At 33.8% G+C, this 11,501-nt stretch overlaps 1 protein-coding gene across 1 annotated transcript; it reads left to right on the top strand.

The window, feature by feature from the left end:
- Positions 1-7,164: 7,164 nt before the first annotated feature.
- LOC133802477 (uncharacterized zinc finger CCHC domain-containing protein At4g19190) lies at positions 7,165-10,889 on the top strand. Its single transcript, XM_062240790.1, has 7 exons — positions 7,165-7,679; positions 7,769-7,831; positions 8,149-8,291; positions 8,390-8,515; positions 8,647-8,848; positions 9,523-9,637; positions 9,743-10,889. The coding sequence occupies exons 1-7, from the start codon at positions 7,452-7,454 to the stop codon at positions 10,408-10,410; spliced, it is 1,545 nt and encodes a 514-aa protein (XP_062096774.1). The 5' UTR covers positions 7,165-7,451; the 3' UTR covers positions 10,411-10,889.
- Positions 10,890-11,501: the final 612 nt, after the last annotated feature.

The following is an 11,501-nucleotide window of genomic DNA, read 5'->3' on the forward strand; positions in this document are numbered from 1 at the left end:
ACGCTTAAGCCGTCCTAACTAATGAGTCAGCTCTATGTGACCAGTGCCCAGTACCACTGCCGAACCTGACTAATGAGTCACAGCTTCACAGTTGATACCGACACCTTTGCCAAATCTGACTAATGAGTCAGTACCATGCACAAGTGAGCAAGATTTGCTAAGAATTTGGTAATCGATTCATGTCCACATTTACACAATCAACATGCCTCAAGAATAACCATGCATGTCACATATGGGGTGCAGTTTTCTTACCTCTGCTTCGAGCTAGAATGAATAAAAGAACGACCCTTGAGAACGATCAACCTTTTGATCCTTTAGCAGTTACCTGGTCATAACCAATTATGGGATTCCATCAATAAAATGAATAATAAAGGGTTCCCAAACCAAAACCTAGCCTCCGAGACATCAAACACTACTAAACCGGGTAGTAGGATCGACCCCGAGGCCTAAGGCTAGCATCCTCGAGCCAAAAAGCCATTTCTAGCCAAAAAGCCACTAAGGGTCGTGGCCCTCCTTGGCCATTCCGCGACCCGCCCCTCAAACAGAGGCGGCCTCCATCAGCATCCTTCAAGGGCCGCGGCCCTCCCTGGCCATGCCGCGGCCCAACCTCCAATTCAGCAAAAATCCCTGTTTTTCTTCCCTTGCGATTTCTCTTGGAACCAACCTTTCAAACCAATCTTAAACACCACTCAAACCTCCAATACAACCCCTAAACTTGATCTATAGCACTCCCTCATCAAAACCCAAGTGAAACCCCAACCAAAACTTCCATCAATTCCAATTATCCACAACAAGATCACAAGCTGAAAACTAACATCAAAACAGAGTATACCAGAAATCTAATGGTTGGAAACTTACCTCAAACTCAGGTTGTGATGCTCTTCAATGGTAGAACACTCTCCCAAACTCCCAAGGTCTACTTCCCAAGCTTGAATTCTCAACAAGAGCTCAAAAATCACAAAGGAAATGGAGGTAGGAGAAGGTACGGGTAAGCTTCAAGATTTGCTCTGTTTTTCTCTCTACTTCACAACATAAAGGAGTTTATATCTATCCTAGGGGTAAAAAGACCATTATACCCCTAGGTCAATTATGGGTTTCTAAAGGCTCCCAAGGGCATATTTGTCCTTTCCAACCTATCTCGTTAATCATAATTAACGCTCTCCAATTCCCACTATTCTCAATAACGCCAAACACCAATAATTCATATCCTGTTACCCTTTAATTCTCGGTAATGCTCTAATCATTATAATCATCCCGAGACTCAACCCAAGCCCCGAACTTAAACCCGTTATGACCAAACCACTAATCAATAATCCAAGATCGTCTCATGCCGATTGGCTCGAACAAACCCACATTATAATGTGGTCTCAACATATATCATCGACATGCATGCAAATATACAATTTTACCCTTAACGGGCCAAATTATCATCACACCCCTGTAATTAAAAATATAGACTCACATGCATGCATTTAACATCATATTACAATATAATCCACATATACATGCATTTTATCAATTAATGGCATAATTAAACAAGTATGGCCCTCCCGGCCTATTATTCCCGCCATTAAACCACATTGGAGAATTCGGGGCATTACATCTTTCTTGATAGTCACAAGATCGTTGAGGTGGTGCTCTTCCACTGTCTCAAAATTGTCTAGATTTGTTGGTCGGATAAGGCTCATCATAATAGGATGGCTTTCGCTCTACTCACTTTGGGCCTCAAATGTCACGTGAGTACGAGTCGTTGGATATTGGTTGTCTATTAGACTCATCCTCCTCCCATTTAATCTGGGCCCATGCTTTGGCAACCACATCTTCTATTGTCGTGCAAGGGTATTTTGTTAGTTGTTTATAATGATCATATTCTACCAAAAGGCCTTTTCGAAAGGCTATGAAGGTCGTTTCCACGTTGCAGGCCGTGATTCCCACTTTCTTGGCATTGAACCTTGCTACATAGTCTTTTAATGACTCGCCCCTTCTCTGTCTGATCATATATAAGTCATCAAATAGTTTCTCTAGCTTCCTGATGCTTGAAAATTATTCTACAAAGACATCTATTAATTGAGTGAAAGAAGCAATGGAATTATTAGGTAAGTTTGTATACCACTGGAGGGTTGGGCTAGCTAGACTAGACCCAAACCCCTTACACAAACATGCCTCGCGTACTCACGAGGTATAGCAGAAGTAAACATCCTCTGCTTGTAGCATGCTATGTGATCGTTAGGATCAGTCGTGCCGTCATACATTCTCATCAGTGGGAACACAAAACTTCTTTGGCATTTTGACTAAAGCATGGAATCCACGAAGGGTGAATCTTCAAAGCTAGACTCTACGCTTTCCATCTTTCATGCAATTATTTCTTCAATCAGATCCTTTTGTGTAAGAACAATAGATTTTCCTACATTCACAACAGGAGTTAAATCAATAGTCATATTACTTGGCTCAGTAAGAGATTGATGTTTTTTAGAGCCTTTTAGGAGCAGTCATGCTAGGCAGGTCGACTGCTGGGGAGTCAACTACTGGATTGACTACTAAAGGGATGACTTTTGCAAGATGGCTAGTGGATGAATGACTGTTTGAGGGATGGGTGCTGGAGGAACAACTAGTGGAGGGATGGTTGATGGGATTGATTGTGAGCCTGTAGTCTGATTGAACGTGATGGGAGTGGATGTTTGATGCTCGAACTCGATATTGGATGCTCCTAGTGCTGACTGTTGTTCAATAATTTGACTCGCTCCTCCTATTGGGGTGGCCACAAATGATTGCATTGGAATGATTGACACTTGGAATCTCGCTCGACTGGTGTTAGGAGTTGTCATCGAAGCAGTCAGCAACTTTACTTAGGCTTTCAACGTGGTGTTCTCCTCCCTAAATGCAACATTCTCTTGTTCCATGGCTTGAGTGCGCTCTGTGTTCTCCCTCATCTGAGCTATGAGGGCAGCGAGTTGCTCACAGATGTTGGCCTGCTCTACGTTGAACTCTCCTTCCTCCATATGTTCTGTCATTGCTTTAGCGTCGAATGGCTGAGTGGTAGGTGTTGAGTCGCTTTGCTCAGTGGCAACTTGTCAGGGCCCCACGATGGCCGCCAAATTGTAGAGGCTGAAATCTATAATCACAAAAATCAACTATCGCGGGCACTGACAACTTGTAGAACAAAGAAAACTGAGTAATTAGGAAACCTTGTGACACTAGAGTCATGTCGGGCGAGGGCACTCTGACGGTCAAGTCAGTAAACTTGTAAATAAAAATAGCATAAAAATGAAATAACATGTAAAATACAGGGTGTAGAAATAAAGTCTGAGATCTGAGAGAATATCAAGGGTCTGGAAGTCAGAATGTTGCTATGAGTATTGAGTTTAGTAGACGTGTCTCAGGAAGAGTCTGTTCCACTTAATCTATAGTCACAGTTGGTGGTCCCCCCCCCCCTCTAGGTTTCCTTTTATCTGCCCCTCTTGAGAGTCGTTGCTCTCCTCCTCGTGGATCCCTAGAGAAGCGGTCTCCCCTCATTCTAGAGGAAGACTGCTACTTCGATGGAGAGTGGACTCCTTCCACTTTGTCTCGTCATGTTGAGCAGTTCATTAATGTTTTCTCTCTGCCGCATAGTATAAGTTGGAGCTCATCCTAATCATGAATGAGTGTTAACCTTACGGGCTCTAAAATGCAGACTTGATCTAGTTAGGTGCTAACTCCTTTGGGCTAGGAGTTGAATCTCACTACGAGCCCATGTTGTTATGTTGAACCCAATGTCATATTTTGGCATCTACAAATGACAAAATAAATAATTAATAAAAGAAATAAAATAATAAATTTAGTTGTAAAAACATAATTGATCGAGAAGTTTAAATACTTTAATATGAAATTTTAAAATATGTGATGAGAAATTATTATGGCTCATTTATTACTTTTAATTTATTTATTTTATTTAGAAGATTTTATTACTTTTTATTATTATTTTTAATTTATTTATCTATATCTAGATGACTTTAAAAACTAGCCGTCTTAGAAAACAATTAAAAAAAGTATTAAATCTAACGAAAAATAACAATTTTCGTCAAACATATATTTATATCATATAAAGATGAGCCATTTTTATTCATATACAACAATATCTAGCAACATACAATATATATACAAAAAAACTTAATTATAACATCATATACAAAACATATAGAAATATACATATGGTATTAAATAATGCCATAAATCAATGACATACTATAGTATAGTTTATATATTCCGTAAGATTTAGTTACTAGTAGACACAATGCTAACCTAGATAATTAGTTCATCGACACCACTAGTTAAAAACACATTCTTAAAAAAGAATTAAATAAAATAAATCAATTTTAATATAAAATCAATCAAAAACAACCATGCATTTGATGATGTAAAATGCATATGTATTTTACATTTTCACTATTCATTACTATGTCTAGCTACAAATGTATTTTTTTTATTATATTATATGTTTTGTTTTGTTTTTTTGTTTTTATGAATAAAAATATTGAAAAAAATATAATATTGAAATAATGTAGAAAAAAAAATAGAAAATTTAATGTATGTTGTAATATAAAATGTTGATGTAAAATAGATAATTTTTATGAGGTATTTTAAAAAATAAATAAAAGAAGCTTGTGTGTAAGTTGTAAAATTTTGTAAGGATCACTATGTTTCTTTTTTTTTTTTTGTGCTTTTTTGAAAATTTTCTTTTAGGCCAATTTCAGCCATGCCCACGGTAAGCCATTTTTTTGGGAATTTTTTAAAATTATGATTTTTATATCATCAATGTGCAAAAATATAAAAATTATATTTTTCTTAATTTGTATGGAAAAATTTATTAAAGAAAAAATTTAAGTATAGGAAACACAATTAGTAGCTAACTAAAATATTGAAATACCATTTTTTTTATTATAGTTATGTTTTCTTTGTTTTTAAAGATTATTTTATTTTATTTTTTCAATTTTTTATTTTTTCCTTCATTTTTTAATTATTTTTTTCTTTTTTACCTTACTAATTTTTTTTTTCAATTTTTTCCTACATCTTTTTTTTCTTCTTTCCATTCTTCTTCTTCTTCTTTTCGTTTTATTCATTTATCTATTTTTTTTCTTTCTTTTGTATTGTTTTTTTTTTTCATATTTTTTTAGTTTTATTTCATTTTCATTTTTATTTTTTTCCTTCTATATTTTATTCATTTTTGTATTATTATTTTCTTCTTCCATTTTTTTTTTCTTTTTTCACATATGTGAGCTTTTTTTCTTCTTCCACTTTTTTTTTTCATTTTTTCTACAAATTTTCTCATTCATATTTTTTTCTTTCCATTTTCCATTATTTTTCTTCTTCTTTTTTCATTTTTATTCATTCATCTGTTTTTTTTTTCCTTCATCATTTCTTTTGTTTTGTTTTGTTTTTTTTTCATATTTTTTTAATTTTCTTTCCTAAGAGCACTCCCAATGACTCCTTTAAAATAGTTATTTTCTATAATTATAGCTCAAATGTGATAAAATGGTTCTCCGTCAAATGAGTTATTCTAAATTTTTTTAGCTCAATTCATTATTCATTATTTACATGTAGAGACAACTATTCATTCCTTTATAAATATTTTATTATTTTTTTTTCTAACTTTTCTATATATATGCTTGATATTAGGAATAATATTATATGGTTTTAGTAATTTTTTTTAAACTTATATACATATTATCATTTTATATTTTGTTATAATAATTATATTGAGAATTATTTTTAAATTTTGTATTAATTTATATTTTATTTATTTTGGAATAATTTAAAATAAAGTATATTTATATTTTGATATTATATATGGATAAATATCATAAATATTAAAAGATATAAAAATACTATTGATAATGAGATAAAATTTTTTAAATGAATAAAAAAATAATATTTAAATGATATAGAAAAAAATAAAGATGCTGATGTATGGTGTAATGTAAAAATTAGAGGTAAAATAAATAAAGTAGTGTTTTGATGATGTATTTTAGAGGATAAAGAAGAGCATCTATTGGGAGTGCTTTTTTCCTTCATTTTTTGTACTTATTATTTTCTTATTCCATTTTTTTTCCACACATATTATAACATTACATAATTATTTTACTATTTTTTATTTATTATCTTTTATTATTGTAATTTTTTAATAGTTTTTTCCACTATATGTAAAAAAAAAAATCAAATCAAATTTTTCAGCATTTTATTTTTACTGTAACCCTTAAAAGAACACCAAAATTTGGAAAGAAAAATAATAAAATTATGAAAACGTGAATTGGTAACCAGTTACCCTGGTGGGAACATTTAAATCTAAAAAAAAATTATTTGAAGAAAATGGGAGAGAAGAAAAAAGGGGTGGATTTGATTTTTTTTTCTATCTTCAGATCTGTGGTAACTAGTTACCTTCCCGTTCTTTGTGTGTATATTTCTGGAGGTAACTGGTTACCTTCACGTTCTTTGTGTGTATATTTCTGGGGGTAACTGGTTACCTTCACGTTCTTTGTGTGTATTTCTGGGGGTAACTGATTACCTTCACGTTCTGATATGTGTGTATATTGTTACTTAAATCATAGTTACTTATTCTTCCCTTTTTAATGAAATGTTCTTCCTTTTTTTTTTTTTTTTAAATTTAATGTTTTTTTTCATATTTAATATAGTAATCTGTTACCACTCTTATGGTAGCTGGTTACCCCTTTTATGGCAGAAAGTTACTCATTTTAGGATAACTGATTACTCATCCTCGTACATATAACTAGCTCTAGGATTTTTTTTTACATAATTGTCAAAAATCAATCAATTAATTGATTATCTTACCGAGAATTTAAAAAAAACATGTACAATCTAAAAAATAAAAAATAATAAAATGTTTATAATAAATAAAAATAATTTTAAACAAAATTCATATTACAAAATAAAAATGTGCAAAACAACTAAAAAAAAATTTAATATAAAAATAATATAAAAAAATAAGCTAAAAAATAATAATTAAATTATAAATAAATAAAATTTGATTAAGAGTAAAACCAAAACATAAACCAATTTTTATACAAAATTCTTAAAAAAAAAATCATAGATTAATTAAAAAAAAAAAGCCATATTTTTCACAATCTAATAAAAATCCCATATAAAATAAAATGTAATTTTTTTTCCTTTTATTTTCTGAGTATTGCAATAGGGTTTGTCTGTTTTTGAATCTCTCTGCAAATTAGGGCTTTTTCGCTTAGCCATGGATATGGATTTGAATTGACCTTTCTCATCGTTTCTAGTTTCATATTGTCAAGCTAAGTTTTACTCCTATCTTCGTTGTGTTTTCTCCGATTATTATAGGATGCAATGAAAAGATCGTGAACGCCATTAAACCTCTGATGTTTGAAGAAAGGTATTGCTAGACCTTTAGGTAGAGACGATATAATTTGGTTGCAGAACACAAGAGGTAGACAAAAATGGAAGGTGAGGAAGGAGAAGGGATAAGACTAAGCAAGAGATTCTCTTCGGAAACAAGTAAAGGAGGAGAAGTCGATTACAAGACCAAGTCAGGCACCGCGTGGAGCCACTCGTACCTGAACCAGAAGCCGTGGCACCCACTTTCCTATCCAAACCAACGCCGCAAATGGATCGCCGAACAGACCCACGCCAATCATGAACGCCGAGCCGAAGAGGTCGCTCGCGAGGTACTTCTTTCCTACTTTTTCCACTACATTTAGGTATAACAAACTCTGTTTCTCAATCTCTTGACATTTTACCCGTGTTGATTTTGCAGTATGCTCAAGAACAAGAATTCTTTCGCCAAGCTGCTATGGTTTCCAAGAAAGAGCAAGAGAAGGTTCAGTTCTTCTCCTTCTGTCTGTCCTATTTTCGTTTTTTGTTTTGAATTCTCTCTCTCTCTCTTTTGTCAATCTTAGTCAAGTGGTTACTACTATGGCGCTATGCTTCTGGTGAATATCACATTGATTCTTGTTTTCATTGAATTTTGAACGACTTCTCCTCATTACATGTATGATGTAGGCAATAGTAATACTACGACGCTCCTAAACAATAATATTCTATTTTGAATTTTGAAAGGGTTCAGGTGGGTTTTTCTTAATACTGTTTTAGTTTATTTTTTTTTATGCTAACTTAGCTATTTATTCATCTCTTTAGTTGGAAATTATGAAAGCTGTGAGCTTCATGTATGTTCGGCCACCGGGTTACAATGCTGAAAGTGCTAAAGCAGCAGAGATTGCCGAGGAAAGGAAACTGGAAGAGCAAAGCAACCCTAATGTAGATGGGCCCTCCACTTCAATGTAATATAAATAACAATGAAATTAAGTGCTTTCTCTCAATTCCTTTGTTCTGCTTGAAAAGTACATGACACTGTTGTGGAATGTTTTCTGCTTTTCAGGCCATCAGAATCTATACCAGGTAAAGGTCAACTTGCTGAAGAAAAGAAAAAGCGCAGGCCGAAAGATGTTTTTGGGCGCTCTTTGCCTACTGGAGAAGAATTTGAAATCTTGAAAAATGCTCCACGGTATGGTGGAGTTGTCCCCATGAAAAATCTTTGAATGTTGATGTGGGAAATTCTGATATTGTTTCTTAGCTTCTTGTTTGATTCTCACCATAGCTTATCTAAACATTTTCTTAACTGTGCTATCATTTTAGGATGGAGACTGGTGTTGCTGGGAGGGCTAAACCTTTTGGAGTTGAAATACGCAATGTTAAATGTGTTAGATGTGGAACTTTTGGTCACCAAAGTGGTGATCGTGAATGTCCATTGAAAGATGTCATAATGCCTAATGAACAGAGCCGATTGAAGAGAGATGATCCTTTGACTGCTATCCTTGCCCACATAGATCCTAGTGAGGTTAGTCTTATTTTACTTGAGATTAGCTCTATAAACGTGGTTGGTGGGTATTAGTTAATAACATGTACTTTTTTTTTGTTCATAGTACATTCTTATCATGATCTAACGAGTGAATGATGAGGGTTTACTAGCTCGTGAAAGGAAGGAGGATTTTTTGTTGTTTCCTTTACAGGGACAGTTTTGTTACTAATGTTTACCACTCTCTTGCCGAGAAAATACAAAGTTGGAAAAAAAAAAAGAACTCATGGGAGTGATCAATTTGAAGGATCACTAGGTCCTATGTGAGTTATTGTGTATTTCGACAGTTTTCTCTGTAAAATGATTCTGGAGGTTTATAAACCTGGTTTATTGAAGGTTTACACCATTAGGATTAACATGCTTGGTTTGAGGATACACAGCTGTCTTTGAGCGAACTAATGTGCTAAGATATGATTGTCGTCTCAAAATCAAATAAGAATCTTGCTTTGGCTAACTTGGCTATTGATAAAATTATGTCTATAGTGGACTTTGGGTGAAGAGATGGGCAGGGAATAAATAAGGTCTTTTAAGAATATGTGAATTTCTAATGTGACATTTTAGCATCAAAAAGCTTGATCTTTCTTTTTGTCTCATTTTTTTACTGATCTGATCTCACAGAAGATAACTTGAGGTTTTGAATGTTTTGATGATTGCAGCCTCTAAAGTGGGAGCTAAAGCAAAAACCGGGTATTAGTCCTCCCCGTGGAGGCTTTAAATTGGATGATCCCAACCAACAAATAGTTGCTGAGGATATATTTGATGAGTATGGAGGTGAATGTTTTCTTCTTCCAAGAGAATCATGAAGTGCAATTGCAAACCAATCACTGTCTGTGTTCTGAAATTGTTTATGATAATTGATCTCCTTCTATTTTGTAGGCTTCCTAAGTGGAGGTATCCCTGAGTTGCTTATCAACTTCCCGGGCAAACCTAAGGATAAGTCCAGGAAGAAGAATAAGCACAAAAATAAAAAATTATCTCCTAATATTGAGGAGTTAGAAGAAAATGAGTTTTCTTGTACTTCAGAGGATGAAGAGAGAAGATTGAAAAAACAGAAACACACAAAGAGCAAGAAAAGTAAAAAGAGGCGAACTCATTATGAAACAAGTACATCAGAAGTTTCAGAGTATGATGAGCATAATGAAAAGAGCAATCACAGGGATTTTCATACATCAGAAGAATCTGACGGCAGCCAGCACCATCATTCAAGTACTAAAATCAAAAGCAGAAGAAAACACTCCCATGAAAATTCTGTTGATTATAGGCATCGTCGAATTGACAGAAACTTGCGTAAGAAGCCTTTAGTATCAGAAGAGTCCGATAGTGATAGGCATCATAATAGCAGACACAAGCATTCCTATGATTCATCTGAAGATTCTGATGGCCAATATAGAAGTAAGGACAAGCATAAGCGTTCTTATTCACACCAAGATTCAGACACTGAAAGGCAGCAAAGAAGTGGTAAACATAAACATAGACGGGACCATTTGAACTCTGACCAACGTCGGCATCATCACAGACAACGACATCACCATCACCGTCCTTAGTCTTGATAAAAGAAAATTCATTTTCTTCTTGAAAACAGTTCTGCTTGAGTAGGTGTTGTAGGCTTGTTGTGGAATGACAATTCAAATTATTATTGCCATTTTAATGGGGTTGCTCTTCTTATTCTGCCACTGCCAAGATCACAGGGCAAATTCGGTCACTTCTAGCTTCAGGCCCCAATGCAGACACAAAATGTTTGCCATTGGCAATTAACGAGACTTGCAAGACTAGGAAGAATTGAAGCTTCCCAAATCCATTGCAATGGTTAACTTACAGAAAGTGTCAAATGTTTTGTTCAAATAGATAGATAAATAGAAGGGTTTATTCTTCTAAGTGGGTAGGCTATAATATCTATTTTTGCTAACTTATACGCTAAAACAAAAGTTCAGATGTGGTGCTGGTTTGGGTTGATTTAAGCTTGTTTTCAAGTGTTATACAAGATTAAAAAAGATTTTATTAACGAAGTATATCATTTTATTCATGTATTATGCTTTATTTTTTAAATGATTAGTGTATTATGCTTATATATTATTTTTATCAAGGTGACACTTCTGTTACCAATTAGCGAATTAAGTGGAGGAAGTAGTTACAAAATCATGATTTTGGCAACAATGGCATTCTCTAGAGTTGTTTGGTATAATAGAAAGGAAAGAAAGAAGTAAATTATTTTACAATTTAAAATAAATAAAAATATAAAAAATATAGTCATTTTAATTGTTAAGATTTTTTTTTTTAATTTTTTGTTCTACAATCCATCCATATATGGAAGGACTGATTTTTGTGGGTCCAAGGAATTTGCAATCCTTAGTTATTTCCATCCATAGGTACCTTTCCTTCTTACCAAAATAATAAGGATAACAACATCATTCAACACCCCCTTAATCCATCCCTCCTCCAATCCACCATACCAATCATAGAATAAAAGAGTATTATATTCATAACAAACCCAAAACATTGACTATTTATTTATGTCACTCTTTCCCAAGAATATCTCTCATTGAACTCGAAGCCCTTCTAATGCTACTAAACAAACTCGTCAAAAGAAACATGTTGCGATGCTCAAAAGCCTCGCCACACTAGTAGCTTGTTGACT

The sequence above is a fragment of the Humulus lupulus genome, chromosome 9 (genome assembly GCF_963169125.1).
Source record: "Humulus lupulus chromosome 9, drHumLupu1.1, whole genome shotgun sequence".
Taxonomy (NCBI): domain Eukaryota; kingdom Viridiplantae; phylum Streptophyta; class Magnoliopsida; order Rosales; family Cannabaceae; genus Humulus; species Humulus lupulus.

Coding starts and splice junctions, on each gene's coding strand:
- LOC133802477 (XM_062240790.1), top strand. CDS start 7,452: ATGGAAGGTGAGGAAGGAGAAGGGATAAGACTAAGCAAGAGATTCTCT. Junction 8,292..8,389: donor GATGGGCCCTCCACTTCAAT/GTAATATAAATA, acceptor TCTGCTTTTCAG/GCCATCAGAATCTATACCAG. Junction 9,638..9,742: donor TATATTTGATGAGTATGGAG/GTGAATGTTTTC, acceptor TCTATTTTGTAG/GCTTCCTAAGTGGAGGTATC.